The sequence below is a fragment of the Urtica dioica genome, chromosome 11 (genome assembly GCF_054948205.1).
Source record: "Urtica dioica subsp. dioica isolate 48M chromosome 11, U.dioica_male_clone48M_v1_H2, whole genome shotgun sequence".
In the NCBI taxonomy this organism is placed as follows: domain Eukaryota; kingdom Viridiplantae; phylum Streptophyta; class Magnoliopsida; order Rosales; family Urticaceae; genus Urtica; species Urtica dioica.
This window is the reverse complement of record NC_142766.1, coordinates 23,141,266-23,162,391: the sequence shown is the minus strand read 5'-3', so window position 1 is coordinate 23,162,391 and position 21,126 is coordinate 23,141,266. Positions and strand designations below refer to the sequence as shown.

At 35.9% G+C, this 21,126-nt stretch overlaps 4 protein-coding genes and 1 non-coding gene across 6 annotated transcripts; 2 read left to right on the top strand and 3 right to left on the bottom strand.

The window, feature by feature from the left end:
- The first annotated feature begins 1,050 nt into the window (after positions 1-1,050).
- On the top strand, positions 1,051-4,624 carry LOC149382622 (RNA-binding (RRM/RBD/RNP motifs) family protein). The gene is made up of 8 exons (XM_089630864.1): positions 1,051-1,316; positions 1,555-2,038; positions 2,355-2,431; positions 2,516-2,646; positions 2,876-2,972; positions 3,684-3,857; positions 4,014-4,102; positions 4,326-4,624. The coding sequence occupies exons 1-8, from the start codon at positions 1,149-1,151 to the stop codon at positions 4,414-4,416; spliced, it is 1,311 nt and encodes a 436-aa protein (XP_089486990.1). The 5' UTR covers positions 1,051-1,148; the 3' UTR covers positions 4,417-4,624.
- A 4,606-nt stretch (positions 4,625-9,230) lies between these two features.
- Positions 9,231-14,264, bottom strand: LOC149382620 (origin of replication complex subunit 1B-like). The gene is made up of 16 exons (XM_089630609.1): positions 13,355-14,264; positions 13,105-13,240; positions 12,505-12,657; positions 12,224-12,388; positions 11,983-12,134; positions 11,803-11,902; positions 11,579-11,701; positions 11,345-11,506; positions 11,125-11,182; positions 10,860-11,038; positions 10,641-10,755; positions 10,444-10,514; positions 10,134-10,229; positions 9,946-10,022; positions 9,647-9,730; positions 9,231-9,559 (listed from the first exon to the last, which is right to left on the bottom strand). The coding sequence occupies exons 1-16, from the start codon at positions 14,182-14,184 to the stop codon at positions 9,496-9,498; spliced, it is 2,565 nt and encodes an 854-aa protein (XP_089486735.1). The 5' UTR covers positions 14,185-14,264; the 3' UTR covers positions 9,231-9,495.
- On the bottom strand, positions 12,520-12,597 carry LOC149382621 (small nucleolar RNA snoR28). Its single transcript, XR_016294008.1, has one exon. It is a non-coding gene; the product is annotated as a small nucleolar RNA snoR28 (small nucleolar RNA).
- Positions 14,265-15,090: 826 nt separating the features above from the next.
- LOC149382619 (YTH domain-containing protein ECT3-like) lies at positions 15,091-16,996 on the top strand. 2 transcript variants are annotated; one of them, XM_089601894.1, is made up of 6 exons: positions 15,091-15,148; positions 15,749-15,835; positions 15,950-16,217; positions 16,298-16,500; positions 16,565-16,658; positions 16,736-16,996. In XM_089601894.1, the coding sequence occupies exons 4-6, from the start codon at positions 16,369-16,371 to the stop codon at positions 16,741-16,743; spliced, it is 234 nt and encodes a 77-aa protein (XP_089458020.1). In that variant the 5' UTR covers positions 15,091-15,148; positions 15,749-15,835; positions 15,950-16,217; positions 16,298-16,368; the 3' UTR covers positions 16,744-16,996. The 2 variants fall into 2 exon arrangements, with proteins under 2 accessions (XP_089458020.1, XP_089458021.1); XM_089601895.1 differs by lacking the exon at positions 15,091-15,148 and adding an exon at positions 15,159-15,241.
- Positions 16,997-17,096: 100 nt separating this feature from the next.
- Positions 17,097-20,246, bottom strand: LOC149382618 (aldehyde dehydrogenase family 3 member F1-like). The gene is made up of 10 exons (XM_089601893.1): positions 20,008-20,246; positions 19,839-19,907; positions 19,666-19,762; positions 19,369-19,575; positions 18,504-18,628; positions 18,299-18,403; positions 18,041-18,213; positions 17,858-17,948; positions 17,616-17,765; positions 17,097-17,538 (listed from the first exon to the last, which is right to left on the bottom strand). The coding sequence occupies exons 1-10, from the start codon at positions 20,206-20,208 to the stop codon at positions 17,278-17,280; spliced, it is 1,479 nt and encodes a 492-aa protein (XP_089458019.1). The 5' UTR covers positions 20,209-20,246; the 3' UTR covers positions 17,097-17,277.
- Positions 20,247-21,126: the final 880 nt, after the last annotated feature.

Here is a 21,126-nt window from a genome sequence, read left to right as displayed (position 1 = left end):
ATTTTTAGTTTTTCATTAGTGTTTGGCTAGTTTTTTTATAACTTTTTGAAAAACAAAAAAGTGGATTCTCAATGGAATTGACAACCCGACGAGTTCTCATTCTCCGAATTCATTCGTTCTACATTTTTCTCTTCTCTTATTTATTTATTGCTCTAGATTATTATTGAATCTTGTTTTATTTAATATGGATACTTTCTTATTGTACTTGTTCATCTTAATGTGTTTAATTATTGTTCTTTGTTTTCTCAATACGTTGATGATTCCCTTATTTTTGTCTATTGCTCGTTCCAATATTATTTGCTTGATTATTAACCATGCTTGCTGTTAATTCATTGATTAGCTACCTTTGAATTATTCTATAGGATTTGTTTGCTACTCAAGAGAGAGTAAATTTATCATGCTTTTGCTATAATCTTTATGATAGACCTAGGTTAGTAGAAAACTCTAAGCAAGAGTGCAGTCGTTTGAATTATTGTTCTTAATGCGTGTAATGGTTTTAATAGGATTAGAGGCCGATGAGATAAAAATCTGTCAATTGCATAGGTTTGCTAGATCGCTCGAGAGGGGCTAGTGAATATGTTCGAAATAGTGAGATTGATAACATAGGAACGAGACAACAATAAGCAAAATAAGGATAATCAACTTAATCGATTCATGGTATAGTCGTAGCTCTGTTTTTCTCTTTGATTTAAACTCGTGTTTATTATTATTATTTTTTTTTTAATTTTGTTAGTCGTTTAAAACCATCTTCTTTATTATTTTAGAATCAATTCAAATCAAGTTAAAAAAAATCGTTATAATTATTAGTACTCCTGCAATCGTGCCCTCTTGCGTGTGTGATTTATTCGCAATACTTAGTAAATAGCAACTCGTCACATGCAGTTAACATCGAATTTCCATATTTTACTAAATCTCCATGAATAAATAATAGTAAATAGCAACTCGTCACATGCAGTTAACATCGAATTTCCATATTTTACTAAATCTCCATGAATAAATAAATAAATAAAATTTATAATAAGGAGAGAGAATTAAAATAATAAACAATTTTAGAATAGGTAACTGGACGTGAAACGACGACGTGGCGTGATAAAAAAAGGCGGTGAAGAAAGGGTTTACAGTGCAGAGAGAGATAGAGAGGTCTGAGAATGGCGACGAACATGACGACGTTTCAGGGCTATCCTCAAGCTCAACAGCAACAGCCTCATCATCATCAACCAACCACTCTCGAGGAAGTCCGAACTCTCTGGATTGGGGATTTGCAGTTCTGGGTCGACGAGAACTACCTCACTTCTTGCTTCTCCCACTCCGGCGAGGTCTCTCTCTCTCTCTCTCCAGATATTTATCCGTACCGTATTTCATCATTTCTTATGATTTTCCGTACTTATGACACAACCTTGATCATTACTTTTATCGTCGTCACTTCAATTCGGGAAATGAACATGAAATTTTAGGTATGTGTAACCGATTCAAAAAGGCAGACATGTAATTCTACGGCATTGGGAAAATTTTGAAGTGGGATAAGAAGATTATTGGTCTTGTTGTGTAAAACAGGTAATCTCGATAAAGATAATCCGGAACAAGCTGACTGGCCAGCCCGAGGGGTACGGGTTCATCGAGTTCGTCTCTCACGAGGCGGCCGAGAGGGTTCTCCAGAGCTACAACGGGACTCAGATGCCCGGGACCGAGCTCACTTTCAGGCTCAACTGGGCTTCGTTCGGGATCGGAGAGAAACGGCCCGAGGGAGGGCTCGAACACTCGATCTTCGTCGGAGATTTGGCGCCCGATGTCACGGACTACCTTTTGCAGGAGACTTTCAGGACCCAATACCCTTCGGTCAGAGGCGCCAAAGTCGTCACCGATCCCAACACGGGGCGGTCAAAGGGATACGGGTTCGTCAAGTTCGTGGACGAGGCGGAAAGGAACCGAGCCATGTCCGAGATGAACGGAGTCTATTGCTCGACTAGGCCTATGAGGATCAGCGCCGCCACTCCGAAGAAGACCACCGGATTTCAACAACAGTACGGTGCCGCCAAAGGTATACATCGTTTTCGACTTATTGATGGATTTGGGTTCTCCATTGATTTTCCCTGCTTTGATTCTAATATTTTTGATGAATTTCAGATCAAGGGTTATAGTTTTGTACATATAGGCGGTGAAGTGAAAATCATCAACCTTTTTTTTTTTTAATCTAACTCGTCCATAGTCCCCAATTCCACTGATTTAAGAATCATTTAACTGTTTTCCCTTTCACTAATAGAAACGTGATGTTTGGTTCAAATTTGGATCAATATGATTCCAAAATGATTTGATTATCTAATTTTCATATTCTTTCCTTCTTTTTTTGGGGGTAGCGGCGTATCCATATTCAGCTTATACGACTCCCGGAGCGGCCGTTCCTACATCAGATTACGATGCGAACAATACGACCGTGAGTTTGACTAGCTGTATAAAACTTAATCGTGTTCTAATTTAGTACACTTATCTTAATTACTATCATTTTTATCTGTCACAGATTTTTGTTGGCAACTTGGATCCGAATATCACCGAAGAAGAGTTGAAGCAAACGTTTTTGCAGTTTGGAGAGATTGCCTACGTAAAGATCCCAATGAACAAAGGATGTGGATTCATACACTTCGGGACAAGGTCTGTTTAACTTGTGAAAATAAATTATATCTCTGTCTCTGTGTTCCTTTTTGGTAATACATACACTGATTTCTATATCTAGCAATGGCTGTTCTCTTCTCTCTAAGGCTCTTTCCAAGTGGACGAAAGTTAGCCGAGAAATAAAATTGCGCGCGGAAAGTGCTCGATAACTTGTTTCACTTCATATATTGTAACTTGTATTATTATTCACACTTTGTGTTATTTCCAGGGAATTCGCAGAAGAAGCGATTCAGAAGATGCAAGGAAAAATGATCGGCCAACAAGTCGTTCGGGTTTCTTGGGGCAGGAATCCAACAGCTAAGCAGGTATTATCATTTAGCACCGTAATTATCATAGCTAAGCTATACCATAATACTAGAATATTACAGCTCAAGATCTCAATCTCGTGACGGTTATCTTCGAATACTAGGTTGCTAGTCTTTGCACCTAAAGCATAATCTGCCCTCGTTTGAGAGAGACTAAGTTAATTTGGTCGGATGACGATTAGAAGATACTTGTTTTTAGTTAAGTCACTTACAATCATGATCCTACTAGGGATCTAAATCGAAATTCGTTAAATGACCTAATAAAATCAAACACTGAAATAAATCCCAAGTGCGATAATAAAATTGCCGGCGAAGCCAACTGAGCCTTTGTCCTGTTTCCAGAGCCTTGTATTACAGTCCTCCTTTGATAAATCTTATCAATGAATGGGAGTGGGAGTTCTACAAATACCTCATTTGAAAATGCTAATTTCCTAAATAATTACAAAAATTAAAGCCTCCATAAATACCTCTGTATTTTTAATTTTCAGACAGTTTTGCCTTTAAGTTAAAACTTCTTTTTTAAAATTAGTCAAATAAAACTGTAAACGACAAGGAAAATACTTAAAAAAAAAAAAAAAAAAAAAAATAAACGAGGTATCTGAAGTATTGAATTTGAAAAAAACAGGGGGTTTGATGGTCATTTCCTCGAGAAAGAGATATCTAACGTATATATCTAATTATAAACTAAAAATGTTACCGAATTTCTCATAGGATACGGCTTCAATCTGGGGTCAGCAAATGGATCCGAATCAATGGAGCGCGTATTACGGGTACGGCCAAGGCTACGATGCTGCTTCGTACGCTGCTGCTTACGGTGCTACTCAAGACCCTTCTCTGTATGCCTACGGAGCCGCCTATGCCGGCTATGCCCAATACCCTCAACAGGCCAGTCTTCTTTTTTTTTTTTTTTTTTTTTTTTTTTTTTTTTTTTTTAAATCTTGTTGGAGGAGATTAAGATTAGATAGTTTAGTGATGTTGTTGTGAATGTTACGCGACTTTTCTTCTGATTCCATATCGAACTCTTCTGTTTGTTTGTTTCAGCTGGAAGGTGTTCAAGATATGGCAGCAGTCCCTACAGTTGAACACAGAGAAGAATCAGATGATCCATTGGCTACACCTGATGTGGATAAGTATATATACTAATCCCTCACAAATTATGCTTTGGCTTTTTAGGGAAGAATGTTATTTATTTATTTATTTATTTTAATTTACGCAAAGGACTAAATGATGCAAAATCGATACTTTGAGGACTGTTTTACTTCCCATTATTTTGTGTGTTTCTGTTTTCCACTCAGTCTGCGATATGTTTTTGGTGATTGTACGTGTAAGCTAACTTGGTGGGTCCACTGATAGGTTGAACTCGGCTTACCTTGCTGTTCATGGGAGAGCTATTTTAGGCCGTCCGATGTGGATGAGAACCTCGTCGTTTTCGCAGCAAGCCTAGACGACACTGTTCTTCACAGCATTAACCGAATTATATTTAAACCAGTGTTCATATGTTTAGTCCTGAAATGTGACAATTTTATATCAGATTGATGAGGTTAGTCGTTAGAAACATGGTTTCATTTATTACTCGAAAACTTTAGTTTCTGTTTTGATTTTGACTTTCGAGTAATATATACTACATGTAGTCTTTAGACTCCTTTTTTGCACTTTACAACTTTTAACCATGCAAATTACTAGGGTGGGGTTTTTTTTTTCGTCTATTAGAAAATGAGAGAACAAAAAAAACAAAAAACAAAATTTGTGATTACAGATATCATACAAACGACTTTTTGAAAATATACAAATCAAATGAAGAAAAATAAAGATCAATAGTGTAGTGTGCCAGTTTTTTGGAAACGGAAGATGATATATATGAGCACGTACTCGGCTTTTTGAGTTACTTTCATTAGTTGATAGAAAAAACAAACAATTAAGCTCCAATAACAAAGCAAATGGTTGTCCATCATCCGCATACAAATTTATAAGTGGAAATAGCTTTTAATAACTGTTTTTCGTAATTTTTTTCAATATTAGTTGTTGAACTTTTTATTTTTCATAATCAACTGTTTTAATTTTTGAAGTGTCTATTTTGCTCTTTATAACTATTGACTAGATTTCAATAACCGTTGACTTGATTTCAATAAATGTTAACCAGATTTTAATAAATGTTGATCAGATTTCAAAATCTTTCAAAATTGTTAACCAGATTTCAATACTGAGGCATGACAAATTTTGTGTGCCTATAAAGCCGTCTCCTAGTGCAATCCCAATCAAGTATTGTGATTCTCATAGGGATCACGTCCATTTGACTTCTAACGCCAAACAAAGCTTTGTCGCGTCCATTTGAGGAAGCGACCAATATATATGGCATCCAATCTCGAAAATTTGAGTGTTTTTTTTTTTTTGAGAGGTCACGGCTACAGAGAAAAAAAAAACTAGGGTTTTGTCATAAAATGTATGTCCATGAGTTTTTATTAATTTTTAATCTTGATATCCTATGATGAGTTGTGAAATATTGAACTTTTGGTTTGCTTTGTAGTTAATAATACTAGTTTGGTGTTATATGCTCTAGAAATAATGGACAATTAGTCCACTAGCTCAATAGCATACTCTGCTTTTATTTATATCTATATGTAACTGTATTTATTTTTATTTATTTACTAATGAAATAAATCATATTTATTAGTTAAAAAGAATAGGCAAAATAATTTTTTATAGTTCAATACAAGACGCTATGTAGAGACAAATTAAGATTTGACACAAATATATATATATATATATATATATATACATGCATGTATATATATATATAGGAATCAGAAGTTGAAATCGTTAGAAACAATTTAACTAAGAAAATACTCAGTGTACACCGTCTATTATTGTAATATATTTTGATACAATAACATATGTTATGTATATCAAAGTAGGGTATTTGTTTAATTAAGCGCGTGTGAAAAATAATTTTGTAGAGTGTTGATTTATTTAATTGTAAAATGGATTATGTTGGTGCACTTTAAATTATAATGAATGGGCGAAGATCATGACACATAAATTAGGAATCCTACTAAAAGTGGATTTCTAGAATAAATTAGAGTAGGATTAGGAGAACGGAAATTCTAAGTCTATATAAATAGAGTGCTTAGCATATTCACACAAATTAACGACAAAAAAAAAATATGGAGTGTACTGCTTCTAAACATGTCATGGAGATCGAGTCTAAACTCAAATATTTGTTAGGCTTACCTGAACAAGCCGAGAGCTCTAACGCGGTAATTAATTTATTCTATCGATCGATCACATAAACTTCATTAATTAATTACTTTCTTTTTCGAAGACTAACGCAAAGAATACATCTAAATCTTTATCATCATCATTATTATTATTATTATCAGGCTGAGGTGAGAGCAGAAGTATCGGCGGAGAGGAATAAGAATAAGAAGGTCAACTATCGCGATCTTCCACAAAGCAAGAAACTCTTCTTGGGCGGTTTGTCGATGGAACTCACCGAGGACGAGCTTTACGACTACTTCGCCAAGTTCGGGACCATCACCGACCACGTCATCATCCCCGACCAGGTCAGCAAGAAGCCACGTGGATTCGGCTTCGTCAGCTTCGAGTCCGACGAGGCGGTCGCGGCGGTGCTCCGAGACCGCTTCCACACGATAAAGGGCAAGCCGGTCGAGGTCACGAGGGCTACACCGAAAGAAGCGGCGCCGGCGTTCATCGCCGCCGTGCCGGTTCCGACGTATCGTCCGTACATCCACGAGAACGTGGAATATTATTACGGGAACTACTATTACTACTTGTACCCAAATTGCTCTTGCGGTGCTTCTACCGGAACCCCTCATTACTGTCCACTTGCCGCCGAACTTTATTGTGGCGTTGGAACTCCGATCTTCTTCCCTGCTCATCATCCTTAGTTCCCCTCTACACTTTGTTTGTTGCAATCGGATTTATTAATGCTTGGATTTTATTATTATTGTTTATTTTTAGATAAAATAAGTACTCGTTGGATCTGTTTTTTGTTGCTGTGTGATTGAATGGTTATTTCTTAAACTAAGACCTATGATCGAATAACTGTTTCTTTTATTCTTTTTTTTTTTTGTACGTGAATCTTGTTTTTTAGTGTTTCTTTAATTCTTTTATGATAGCCATATGATGACGCAAGAGAGAGAGAGAGAGAATAAGATCTTGTCAATCGGCTTATGCCCAATACCCTCAACAGACCAGTCTTCTTCTTTTTTTTTTTCTTTAAAAAATCTTGTTGGAGGAGATTAGATAGATTTGTGATGTTGTTGTGAATGTTACGCGACTTTTCTTCTGATTCCATATCGAACTCTTCCGTTTGTTTCAGCTGGAAGGTGTTCAAGATGATCAGATGATCCATTGGCTACACCTGATGTGGATAAGTATATATACTAATCCCTCACAAATTATGCTTTGGCTTTTTAAGGAAGAATGTTATTTATTTATTTATTTATTTTAATTTACGCAAAGGACTAAATGATGCAAAATCGATACTTTGAGGACTGTTTTACTTCCCATTATTTTGTGTGTTTCCGTTTTCACTTTGGTGATTGTGTAAGCTAACTTGGTGGGTCCACTGATAGGTTGAACTCGGCTTACCTTGCTGTTCATGGGAGAGCTATTTTAGGCCGTCCGATGTGGATGAGAACCTCGTCGTTTTCGCAGCAAGCCTAGACGACACTGTTCTTCACAGCATTAACCAAATTCTATTTAAACCAGTGTTCATATGTTTAGTCCTGAAATGTGACAATTTTATATAAGATTGATGAGGTTAGTAGTTAGAAACATGGTTTCATTTATTACTCGAAAACTTCTGTTCTGTTTTGATTTTGAGTAATATATAATACATGTTTACACTCCTTTTTTGCACTTTACAACTTTTAACCATGCAAATTACAAGGGTATTTTTTTTTTTTAACCTCTTTGCGTCTATTAGAAAATGAGTAAGGTTAACAAAAACAAAATTTGTGATTACAGATATCATACAAACAACTTTATGAAAATATACAAATCTAATGAAGAAAATAAAGATCAATAGTGTGTGCCAGCTTTTTTGGAAACGGAAGATGATAGCGTATTTGAAAAAATTTTGACCTCAAAATTAATTTTTTCAAGTAGAAATTGCTTATAAATAATCGTCAAATTTTTTAATCTCGGTGTTAAAAAAATTGACAACGTAATTTTGTCTGCTTTGTTGTAAATTTGAAATTTTGACTATTTTGCTAATCAATTAGTTTCAAATGGTACATAATATTCGTAAAAAAAAAAGGTAAATAAATTTTGTATAATTTAATATAAAAGACTCTTCAGGAACAGAGATTTAACACAAATATAATTAGTTAGAAACAATTTAATTAATAAAATATTTTGTGTACACGGCCGAACGTAAGATATTTTTATTTAATTAATACATTATATAACAATCTAGAATGGATTAATATCTTTCCATTTAAATTATAAATCCGACTAAAGTGAAATTCTAGAGTAAAATAATTATATGATACTAATATAACAATCGTAGAATGGTTTCATGGCATGCCATTTAAATTATATATCATACCAAGTGAAATTGTCGAATAAAATTAGAGATTAAATTGGGAGAAGGAAAATCTCAGATCAATATAAAAATATAGAGCAGCAGAGCAAAACTTTTGCATATGCACACAAATCAACTAGAAGCAACGAAAAAGAAAATATCGAGTCTAGTATGAAGTTTAAGCAGGGTGAGATGCAAGAACAAGCCGAGAGCTCAAACGCGGTAATAATATTTTATTGTCTCTCGATCACATAGGCTCATACATCCTCGTTTGGTTTTTAGAATATTAAAACAAAGAAAATGAATAATCTTTATTATTAGGGGAGCTGAGAGCAGTAGAATTGGAGAGGAAGAAGAAGAAGAAGAAGAAGAAGCAAGAAACTCATCTTTATTATTACATGTTTGTCGTTTATTGTTATCGTGTGTTTAATACTTTAATCCATTCTACTCACGTTGCAAAGAGCTTCAACTCTTCTTTTAATCCCCAGAAATGGATGGGATTGTCCCATTTTGTATTCCTAACTTCCAAGTTTATTTTCAAATCAATATCTCAGTTTGTTTTCAAATCAGTCTCTTCTTGTGTGATAAAAGTGGTATAGAAAAATATGAGAGTTATAGAAGTCTATAGTCTTATAGTCTCAAAGTAGGGACAAACAATTAATGCCATTTTTTCAAGTAACTTTCTAGGATGTCGTTTCTCTTTCAAACGATTTGATGACAAGAACACCATCGAGTCTAATCTATTACAGTTGAGAAGTTTGTATAGTGTGAGCATTACAGCGTCGAATGGAAAAAATGAACAGTTTGTTTGGTCTACAAGTTTACAACTACGAACAAGAATAATGAATTACAAAATTGAATCTCTCTCTCTATGACCTACAATCAATTTTTTTTTTCCTTTTAGTAATATTCCCTTTAACAGTTTTTTTTTTTTTTTTTTTTTTTTTTTCTCTCTCTCTGGGTTGAGCTTGTATATCATAGATACTTGGACAACCAAGGTATCTCCTTACTATCTTTCAGAGCAAATGCGACATCATCACTACAATCAAGCAAAAAAACAAAAGGAACATTATTAAAGCAACATAAATCTCAAATATAAGAGGTGATGTAGAACTTAGGAACAAACCTTGGGAAGTTGAGTTGTAACTTTTGCAACCTGTGCTTTGCCCCGGATTCGCATAGAATAATCCGGCATTCACCGAGCTTACACCTGCCGAAATGTTTTTATATATTAAATATATAAAAAATGGCCTAAACGACTGAATTTGAGAATATTGTTCATACACACTCATCTGAAATAGGCATACATTGAAAAGAAGAAAAAGAGAGTGGTTGCATATTTCATAAATATATGGAATGCCCGTTATCTGTAATTTCTGAACTTTTTGTAGCTTCTCTTCGAGAACTTATCATCATCAAACTTACCCAAGTTTTAAGAGTGTATCGTGCCCTGGAAATGTTTCTCCGTTGTTTGTACAGAGACGTGTGACAGCCATTGCCAACTGAAATTGTAGTATAAAAAATATTTACTTTTTAATTTTGGGAATGAACAAAATAAAGAAGTGAAAAGTAATGAACATGCAGTGTTATCAAGTAGAAAGAGAAAGGTTGACCTTTTCAAAGGTAGTTTCACCCATTCCCGTTTGATATAGCTCATACACCATAGCAGTCAAGAAAATTTTACTAAATTTTGAACAACTTTTCATCACCTGCAAAAGCGCCCAAATTCAATTTACTTTCACAAATAAACATTGACCGAAATCAAACATTTCAAAACTAAAGCAACAATGAAAAGTAAAAACTTATGTACTCCTCAATGCAATAACGAAAGTTATCGCGCCCATTTCAAAATATTATCTATTATTCAAATGAAACTAAGCTGTAACAAGTGATAACTTCAATCGTTTTTCAGTTGTGACTAACTTGAATATGGGGTGCCTGAAACATTTCTTGAATAGCTGCTTCAACTTCTGCCATGCCGACAAGGGCTTTCCCTGGGAATTGACACATATTGATTCTATAAGTAACAAGTTCCATTTTCTACCGAGGCATTTAATGGAGAGATATATGAACTGCTGAACTAAAATGAAGCGATTCTTCCTATTATAATGAGTTGGCACCTTCTGAAGCGTTGGTGGAGTTTGAGCTTAGTGTCTTCAGACGATAATCTGTGATTTCAGCTGCGCGTCTACAAATTTCAAGAGCACGACGAGCATCTCCTGAAATTGCCGCTACCTAGATTTTACTTGAGCGCGTTAAACAATATCGTATATGAAAAATTCATCATTTTCATAGATGCATGGACCGCCATGGTGTAATTATAAAAGGACACAACTGACCTTTCTAGAAGCAAACTCGATCGCCTGTTTCTCAAACGCATCAATTCCTTTAAGCCGACTCAAAATGATTTCTTGAAGTTGTTGAAAATTATAGGGGCCGAAGCAGAGCCTTTGGATTCCCATCCGACTTGAGATGCGAGGAAGCAACTTCTCTGGAAGGTCCATTGTATTTGCTATGCCTAAAATAATACATTTTCCATGAATGAAAAATTATCCTAGCAGATATATTCTAAAAGACAAGAAGAAGCTGAAGCAAAATGTGTACCGATCACAATCAGCTTGGAATGTGGTTTAGTTGGCCAGTCAAGAATGTTATACAGAACCTGCAAAAGTAAAAAGTTAGGGACTAATTTTTCTGCTTTCATTGCATATTCTGTTATTCATATGACAAATAACTAGTCAAGAAACTCGCACAGGAAAAGTTACCAGATACTACCTTAGACCAGTAAATGAAAAGAACAGAAAAGAAAGGAGTGTTGAATTACCGACTGATTTCTGGTCACGAGAAGATCAAGTTCGTCGATAAGCAGAATGCAAGGTCGGTCATCCTCTTTGCCAAACTTCTTTCCTTCTGAAAACCGTTCGGTAAGCATATGTAGGGCCTTTCTCCAACCAACCCTGTGTCCACTTAATGCTTCATATATAACCTGTCGGAACATGACAGATTAGAGAAACAATTAAACATAAACAACATGCCATTTTGTAATTGTGTATCTCACCTTATAGATATTTTCAGGAGATGCCAACTTCAAACCATTAATATCTACAAAACTATATGGTTTGATGTTTCCGGCGTCAACTTCAGACCTCAGATTCTTCATAACAGCCAGTACACTCATTGTCTACGGTTTCCAGAGAAAAAGGTTAGAACTAAAAGGGAAAACACAGTGTGTTAAAATTCAGTCATACTAAATGAATGCAAGAAGAAAAAAAAAAGCTTCACCTTGCCAGTCCCAGGAACACCATGGATGTACAAGCAACGACCGAGGCATTGGTCATCACATATCGCACCTTTTATAAAGGAAGTTATCTCCTCCATTTCTCTACACAAAACAGCCATATATTAGAAAGTAGAAATTGATACATCTCAAGGGAACCTAAACACAGGTGCTCTTTAACATACTTATTCCTGCAAGGAAGACACTTTGGCGTTGATGCTAAAAGAAGTGTCGCTTTCGCTCTCTCAATTTCAGTTTGCTTATGGCATCTTACATGCTCTGGGATCTTCTTCGCCCCCACTTTTTCAAGCCCAAAGAAGCGTCCTTTTCCCGAGTTCTGTACATAAACACAAATCAACTAGTTAGTTTTGGAAATCTTCCTACTAATGCCATATATATGTGATTGTAAAAAATTAGCAGACATACAGCAGCCAACACATGAGCTGAAGATGATTTAGCTCGCCTAGTTTTAAGGCTCTCTTCCTCTTCATCAAACAATTCATCATCGCTGTCAGACTCTACGTGTTTTCCAGCTTTCCAATCATCGTCGTCACTGTCAGATTCTACTTCTTTGCCAGCTTCTTCACCATCCTATAAAATGTAAAGAAGAAGAAGAAAAAAAATCTTATAAATTCAACTGAATGGTAAGCCTAACTCCACTTCACTTCATACAGAGGAATATTCTGCTACTAATTTTTAAAGCCCACCTCTTTTTCGTCATCGATTTCAGCCAGACGTTTGAAACTGTGCCAATGCACGTCGTACTCATATTCACAGAAGAAAACATTGTCCCCTTCGTCTGTGGCCTTGGCATATTCTTTGGGGCTCTTGACAAAACAATGCCGAAGGAGACATTCCATCTGCAACATTTGCACTTCAGGTTAAAATTGCAATAAGAATCGGAGTTTCCCAAAACAAATTAATGAAAGACCAGTGTACAAAATATTGTATGAATCTAGTACGCCAAGGAATAGTTTATAATAAGTTTGGACCTATGGAAATGTGAACAGTTCAAATTACATGAAATCTCAAGCCTCAACCATGTTTGAACCGTAGTAGAAATTCTGCTCAACATAAATCAAGAATTCACCAAAACAAAAGAAAGAAGAAAAAAAATGTAAGATGCTACTTTATCTAGAAAGAAAGAAAGAACAAAAGAAAAATATACCAATGCAAAGGGTGAATAACAAAGAATCACAATAAAGTTTTCCGCTTGATAAAACTAGAAGTTCAAAACATAACCACCATAACTCTATGCTAACATTATCAAACAGAACATCAATCAATTCGAAGATTTTGTCGTTCACCTCGATGTCAGCACAATCACTGGTGCGATAAAGCTCTCTCCTCAGGTTATGAGGTTGTCTTCCTGAAGCAGTCTCTTCTGGGATCATAAACCATCGAACTCGACACCAGTAATTACCATCCACCTCTGTCCACAAACTGAACACACAATAGCACAACCACGCATTAACAACAAGTACTAAAACCGGCTTCGATTTGCACAAATTTCGAATAAACTACTGAAACGAAACAATGAAAGAAAAAGAAAACTACCTTTCGATACGAGCAGCCCATAGATCACTCGAAAGAAGCTTCTCTCTCATCGTCCTCCTACGTTTCTTCCCTTTCGGAGGCTCTGGAAAGTCAACCTTCTGACCGGCTTTCCGAGCCTCGCAATATCCGCAAATCCAATCTCCTTCCGGAACCACCCTCAGAGGCGGTTTGAGACACTTCAAATGGAATCCATTCAAACAATCGTCGCACTCGATCATCACCGCCTTCCCGGCCTTAAAGCAAACCCTACAATCCTCGACCTCGGTGTCTTCTTCGTCGGAGCTCGCGTCCTCTCTCCTCCGCACATACACATCGTCTCCGATCTCGAATTCTCCGCCGTCGTACACGACCTTCCTGTAGAAAACTCTTCTCTTCGACTCGGTGCTCTTCTTCTGCTTCTTCGAATTCCCATCCTTTGAAGCCATTCCTCTGGTCACCACCGGCGAACCACCATTTCCTCTCTTTCTCTTCCTCGATTCTGGTGGCTCCGGAGACGCCGGAGTAAAAGATGCCACAACAGGCTTCTCGTTCATCTTAGCAACATTCGCCAGAGATTTCTTCAATGTATCGCCATTTTTGCCAGAATCTAGGGTTTTGGCCGCCGGAGATCTGGGGATTCTCTTCGAGGCCACCTTGGGCGAATCAACGACGGCCATGCGAGGGGCCTCGGATTCGAAGCTGAGCGAAGCTCGGCGATTGGAACGACGAGGTGTTTGAGTTCGGGGAGTGGGAGGTGTGAGCGAGTTCAACGGCGAGGGCTTGGAAATAGAGTTAGGGTTCTGTGAGTGCTTGGATATTCTGGGTGAGTGTCTCATCGGAGTCTCCGCCATGGTTGTACGGCGGCGAAGCTGCAGAGAGACTAGCAATAAGAATGGTAATTGAATGAAAGGATATTCTTTTCATTTGTTTGCTATGTAAATTAAGTTTTTGCCCAGCTTGTTTGTTAAATCGTCGTTTTTCGTCAATTTACGTCGTTTTTTTTGTTGTCTTTACGATGTTCTGTCGTTTTTACGATTTTCGTCATTTGTTGTTTTGTCATTTACACGTTCATTTCATTTAACCTGTGTTGTCGTTTTTTTTTCTTATTATGTCGTGTTTCTTTTTCTGTCGTTTTACAATATTATGTCGTTTTTAACGATTTTCATCGTATGTCGTTTTTCGTCGATTTACATCGTTTTTCTTTTTCTGTCGTTTTTACGATTTTCGTCGCATGTCGTTTGTCATTTACACTTTTCATGTCGTTTAATCTGGTGTCTGTTGTCGTTTTTTATATTTGTTTTACACTTTTCGTCGTATGTCGTTTTTCGTCGATTTACGTCGTTTTTCTTTTTCTGTCGTTTTTACGATTTTCGTCGCATGTCGTTTGTCATTTACACTTTTCATGTCGTTTAATCTGGTGTCTGTTGTCGTTTTTTATATTTGTTTTACACTTTTCGTCGTATGTCGCTTTTCGTCGATTTACGTCGTTTTTCTTTTTCTGTCGTTTTTACGATTTTCGTCGCATGTCGTTTGTCATTTACACTTTTCATGTCGTTTAATCTGGTGTCTGTTGTCGTTTTTTATATTTGTTTTACACTTTTCGTCGTATGTCGTTTTTCGTCGATTTACGTCGTTTTTATTTTTCTGTCGTTTTTACTATTTTCGTCGTATGTCGTTTGTCATTTACAGTTTTCATGTCGTTTAATCTGTGTTTGTTGTCGTTTTTTATACTTGCTTCACAATTGCAAACTACCTCCATCACTTTCTCCTTCTGTTCGACTCTGGGAAACAGATAATCGTCGCTCTTCTTTACAGGTCTTTTTTTTTTTTTTTTTTTTCTTAATAACTATTTATTGTTCTGTTCTGAATCTGCGCACCAATAGAGATCGATCATCACTGTTTCTGAAAGTAACCGTTTCTGTTTCTTGTTTCTCAAATGATCCGTTTATGTTTTTTTGTTTATGAAATGATCCGTTTCTTTTACTCGATGATTAAAATAACGAAATATGATAGGTTTAGGGTTTTAAGGTCTTTTAGGTACCAAGGTTGCGATGCAATCTTTCTTGTGCAATTATGAAAATTAGGATGTTTTAATGCCCATAAAATATCCTGTTGAATTTTAGTGATATATTTCTTGTCGAAATAAGAATAGGAATCACGATGAATGAATTTTTTTTGGTATATCCGCTAGCTGCTCAATTAAATTAATGATTTCATCTGAATATTTATTCTAATGCAAGTTCTTTATGCCTAGTTTGGAATTTATTCATCCTTATAGCATTCAAGCCATCGTTTTATAAACACAAGAAACTCTCTCTCTCTCTCTCTCTCTCTCTCTCTCTCTATATATATATATATATATATATATGTGTGTGTGTGTGTATACATATATTGATAATGTGCTCTTTGTTTCAGCTCTTTGTTTCTGAACTCTGTAATATCAGCCGAAGAACACATGTTTCTGAAGTGTATAACTCGGATGGCCTCGCTACGCAGCAAATGGTATGTAATGGTTACAAGAACTGATTATCTAAGATTGACGCTTGAGTAGTTTGGTTATTCCACTTTCCAAATTATCTTCTTGTTATTTGATGATACGCCGTGTTTTTTTTATAGGTCCAAGAACTCGCATGTCTCTTTCGGTTCCTCCTTTTGAGAAGAAAGAGGTTGGGCTGTTTTCTTAGCTTCGAGAGAAATATAATCTCCCCGATTTTCAGACGGACCTCGAAAAGGCCAAGTTCTACGTCATAAAGTCGTTCAGCGAGGACGACATTCACAAGTCGCTTAAATAAGGTGTTTGGGCTAGCCGGTCCGAAGATGGCAACGAGAAACTCGACGCTGCTTTTCGCAGCATCCAATCTGCCCGATCTTCCTCTTCTTCTCGGTGAGAGTAGTGCTGTCTGATTATCGATGTGTCTTGATTCATATCTCAGGAGTTAAATGAAAGATTTTTGTTTGTGATAGGTAACTGAGAGTGAACAGTTTGTTGGTGTGGCCGAGATGGTCGGGCAAGTGATAGATTTCGGCAAAAGGACATGATGTTCTTGCATATAGTGAATGGGTTTTTTTTTCCCGGTCATTTAGCATATCGTGAAATATGTGCCCAACTCTCAATTCGGGAAAATTTTCGCAACTCGTCCGTGATTTATACAAAGGACACCCACGAGGTGATTCTATTATATACTCTACTTTACTGTACAGTGATTAGCTTCTGATATTATTTTGGTACAGGTTGGTCTGAATCAAGGAGTTGAGATGTTGAACATATTCAAGAATTACGCGGAGATGGCATCGTTGTTGGATGATTTTGGATACTACGATCTGAGTAAGTGTTGTAATAGCTTGATATTCAATCCATGGCTTTAGTTTATTGAGAGTCTAAATATGCTATCATGTTTGCAGGGGTATGAGAGGAAAATGGATGGAACATGAATCGACATCTCTCATTAATCGCACTAAAAATCTCTCCATTCATGATAATAGAAGTGTCTGAAGTGAGGTGAAATGAAGCGATCGATTGTGCAGATGAAGAATTGTTAGTGAGAATTTTTTTTTTTCAAGTTAATATCTTAAGAATTGCTAATTTTAAAGAAAGTTGCAAATAAAATAGAAGCTCTTTTGTGATATTTTTTCACCCAGCTTTTTGGAATATCTCGGCGATCTTCTCAGAATCCTATTGGTGATGTATATGAATATACATGTTATAAGTTTAAAAAAAAAATATATATGAGATAAAGAAAAAAAAAAAAAAATTTCAATTACAGATATATAAAATAAATAAAAATTAAAACAACAACAAATTAACGAAATACATTGTCGGCTTTATTATACATGTCCATAGCAGAGATGTATTATAAACTGTCACTCACTTAGGATACATGTTCAAACATATACTTACATGCTCAATAAAATCCATGATTAATTTATATGTAATTGAAAAATGTTCAGAGGGAGTGTAAAGTGGTGTGGGATTTTTTCAAGCCAAGGATGACAAGAAGAAGCCCAATGTAGTCAAAGTTATAAGCACACCTTAAGAGATCAAGTTTGTGGTCATTCCATGGAGGAAATCTGAACCAGAAATCGGTCAAGAACCCTCTTTTTAGCACGGCCTTTTCGTGACTAAACGCGTCGAATGAGAATTTCCCGTGATATCTCCCGGTCCCGCTCTCTCCGATCCCTCCAAAAGGGACCGTATCGGCCGCGTACTGCGATTAAATTATCAAAAATTAAAATCTAGTTGTGATACAAGTGAAGGAAAATAAATAAATAATTTAAGGGTTACTTGAATAATGCAATCGTTGACTACGACGCTCCCCGAAGAAGTTTCGGAGACGATTCTTTTCACGAGCCGTTTGTTTTTGGTGAAGGCGTAGATGGTAAGAGGTTTAGGTCTTGAGCTTATGAACCCAATGCTGTCTTCAATATTCTCTAACTGTGTCAATAAATAAATAAATAAAAAGTAATTAAACAAGAGAAATGACTTGGTAGAAAAATGTTGAAGCCTTTTCAATTAGGATTTCTTACTGTGATGATTGGAAGCAATGGACCGAAGATTTCTTCGGTCATGATCTGCGAATCGAGTGGTGGATCGACCAAGATTGTTGGCTCGATGAACCTAGAATATAAAAAAAAATTCATAAACTCATTGTTTGATGTGGAGTTTTTATTAAAATTTTATTTTCATGACTAGTAATATTTTGTACTTACAAGTTTTCTTCGTCCATTTTTCCGCCGTAAACAATGGAAGCCTTGACCAGCGGATCGTCTAGAAGATTCTTGACCCTCAAGAAATGTCCTTCGCTCACGATCCTCGCTACAGTGTTCGTCTTTCTTGGGTATTCTCCGAACATCTTCGTAGTTACCGATTTAAATAGCTCCATCTGAAGCAACAACATGTCATTTCATAATCATATCACAAAACTCAAAAAAAAAAAAAAAAAAAAAAAAGAAGAAGATAATTCTCACAGCTTCAGAGAGAAATTTCTTCTCCACAAGAACGTAATCAATCGTAATGCAAGCTTGGCCTGCACAAGTCCCGAATTTCCCCACGGCAATTCGTTTCACGGCCACCTTGTATGCATATATCAAATAATCAATGTAAAGAAAATTAATTAACATTACCAAAGAAAAAAAAAAGTGTTACATTTGATATTTTATTTTTTTTATTTACCTCTCTGTCGAAAGAGCTGGAAAGAGAATCGAAAACGGCAGGGCATTTGCCACCCAATTCGAGGACGACGGGCGTGAGATGCTTCACGGCCGCGGACATCACTATCCGTGCCACACGAGCATTCCCTGTAACATTTTAATCAATGAATTTAGTGCATATAAACGTATACATAATAGAGTTCCATAATTTATTACATTGTGGCGTATTGACCATTTTTTGCAGCACTAGTCCCTGAACTTTTAAAGATTGAAACCGATGACGTTTTGCGTGCCTAACTTCACCTTATTTTATTTTTGGGTAAAATAGTTTATTTGTATGAGAGTTTATGAAAGAATGTGGACGTCAATTGGTTGACAAATCCAGACGGAGATCATCGGTTTGCAGTTATAGAGTGAAAAAATGTTGAATTTAGGTGTAAAACTATTTGAAACCATAATTTCGCCTAAAACAATAAGATCCGAAGAAGGGACATTGGCTAAGGCCTCAAATATGATTTTTTCAATATTTTTTTATTACTATTTATTTAAATAACTTGGTTTTACATGGTCCCTTAAGAATATTTTACACTAATACCCCTCTAATAATTGTTTCTAGCTCCGTCTCTGGCCAGGAGGATTATATCCGAGAACCGGCAAAAGTTAAAAAAACATGGCCAGAGAGAGCATTAGCCCCTCCTCAACTTCTATACCTTTTGCCGGTTTTTTTTTTTTACTTTTTTTTTTCCTTTTTTGTTTTATCTTAAAATTTATAAATTAACCCCCTGATTTTTTTTTTTTGCACAGTAGCCCCCAAATATACATCTGGCTACGTATGTCCAAAAAAAAAAGAATCTATTCAAGAGAATGTTGTAAATAATATGAGTGACCTGTGAAGAAGATTTTGTCCCATCTTTGGTGTAAGAGGTGTTGGCCGATTTCGGGGCCGCCTTGGACGACCATGATGGCATTGGAGTCGAGGTATCTCATCATCGTATTCGCTAGCAAATAAGAACACGCCGGAACTAACTCCGGCGGCTTCAACACCGCCACGTTTCCGGCGGATATCGCCCCTATCAACGGCTCCAAAGACAGCCCTGAATATTCACAAATATCATTTTTTTTTTGTCAAAACTCACTACTATATATATTAAGTAATTTGTTTATTATATAAAAATTTTACTCACCAAATGGGAAATTCCATGAAGAGAATACTAGGACTAGGCCGAGTGGCTCAGGAACCAATTCTGCGCTGCTTTGCAATGCAATTGCTGGCAGTTTTGCCTATATGAACATAAGAAGAGTCAATATATTAGTCAAATCAAGTCAACCATGAGTATTTTTTTTATATTATTATTACCTTTTTGGGGGACATCCATGATCTTAAAGACTTTAGCGCATACTTGAGAGACTTCACCAAAGTTCCAATCTTAAAAAAAAAAAACACAAAAAAAACATTATCAATGATGATTTCAATCAATATGGTGGTAATTCCATTAACAATTAATTATATAGAAAATGATTATAACCTCATCTCTGAAAGCCTCAGCATGGTGTTTTCCCAAGTCTTGGTTAAGAGCCTTCATGATATATCTTTCATTTTCCTCAATAAATTTGAGCAAACCTTTGAGCTGTGATTCTCTCCAAGAACCTTCTTTGGTCTTTCCACTTCTGAAATACTCTCTCATCGACTCAAGTCCACTCTCCACATCTTTTGCACATTCTTCCATTATTGCTTTCAAATGGAAAAGCACAAGAAATGATGATGATAATAATAATAATAATAATAATAATAATAAGGGCTATATATACAACTCTCTGGTTTGCTTATAATATATATATATATATATATATATATATATATATATATATATATATTTGTATAGGTATGATTCGGTACGTAATTATTTTATTTCAACTGTATGAGACCATTTATTTTTGGCACCACTATCGCGTTGCATTAAAGCATGCATAGGCAGAGGGGTCATATGAAATTTATGGACGCAAAATAATAATTTAAAGTATGAAATAATGTGCTCGTGAATTAAGCTACATTAATACCGTGCCATACATATTGCCTGCATATGTATTAGGTGACTCATCGCGAGGCCTATGAATTTCATTTAATATAAAATTGATGAGCCTCTTTTTCTTTAACCATACGTGTCACTTAAAATTTGGCCAAATATGGAACGCCATAACAAAATAGGGTCACCTCACCGAGAGGGACTGGAAAGGAAAAGCTAGGGTTTCTTCATTTTTAGAGTCCTTCTGGACCGTAGGGATTTATTCTAAACTTGTGGAATTAATGGAGTGGAGAGAAAAGTAAAGACGTCATTACGAATTCAACAAAATAATATTCATAAAATTATTTTCATACTCTAATTATTACTGCGGACTGCGGTGTACATTTCCAAAATCAATGTTAAAAAATTTAAGAGCAATTATTATATAGCAATTTGACATTACTATAGTAATGCAGGCCGTTTTTGTTCTCCTGTATTTTTTTTGGTACTAACTCTAATTCGAATGGAAGTTTCGTGCGATTTATAAAAATAAAAATATCTAGCAATTTTATACACCTCATGTATTTTTTTTTTATTATTATTGTATTTTAGAGGACTTTTCTTCAAAAGCGTTATTAGGAA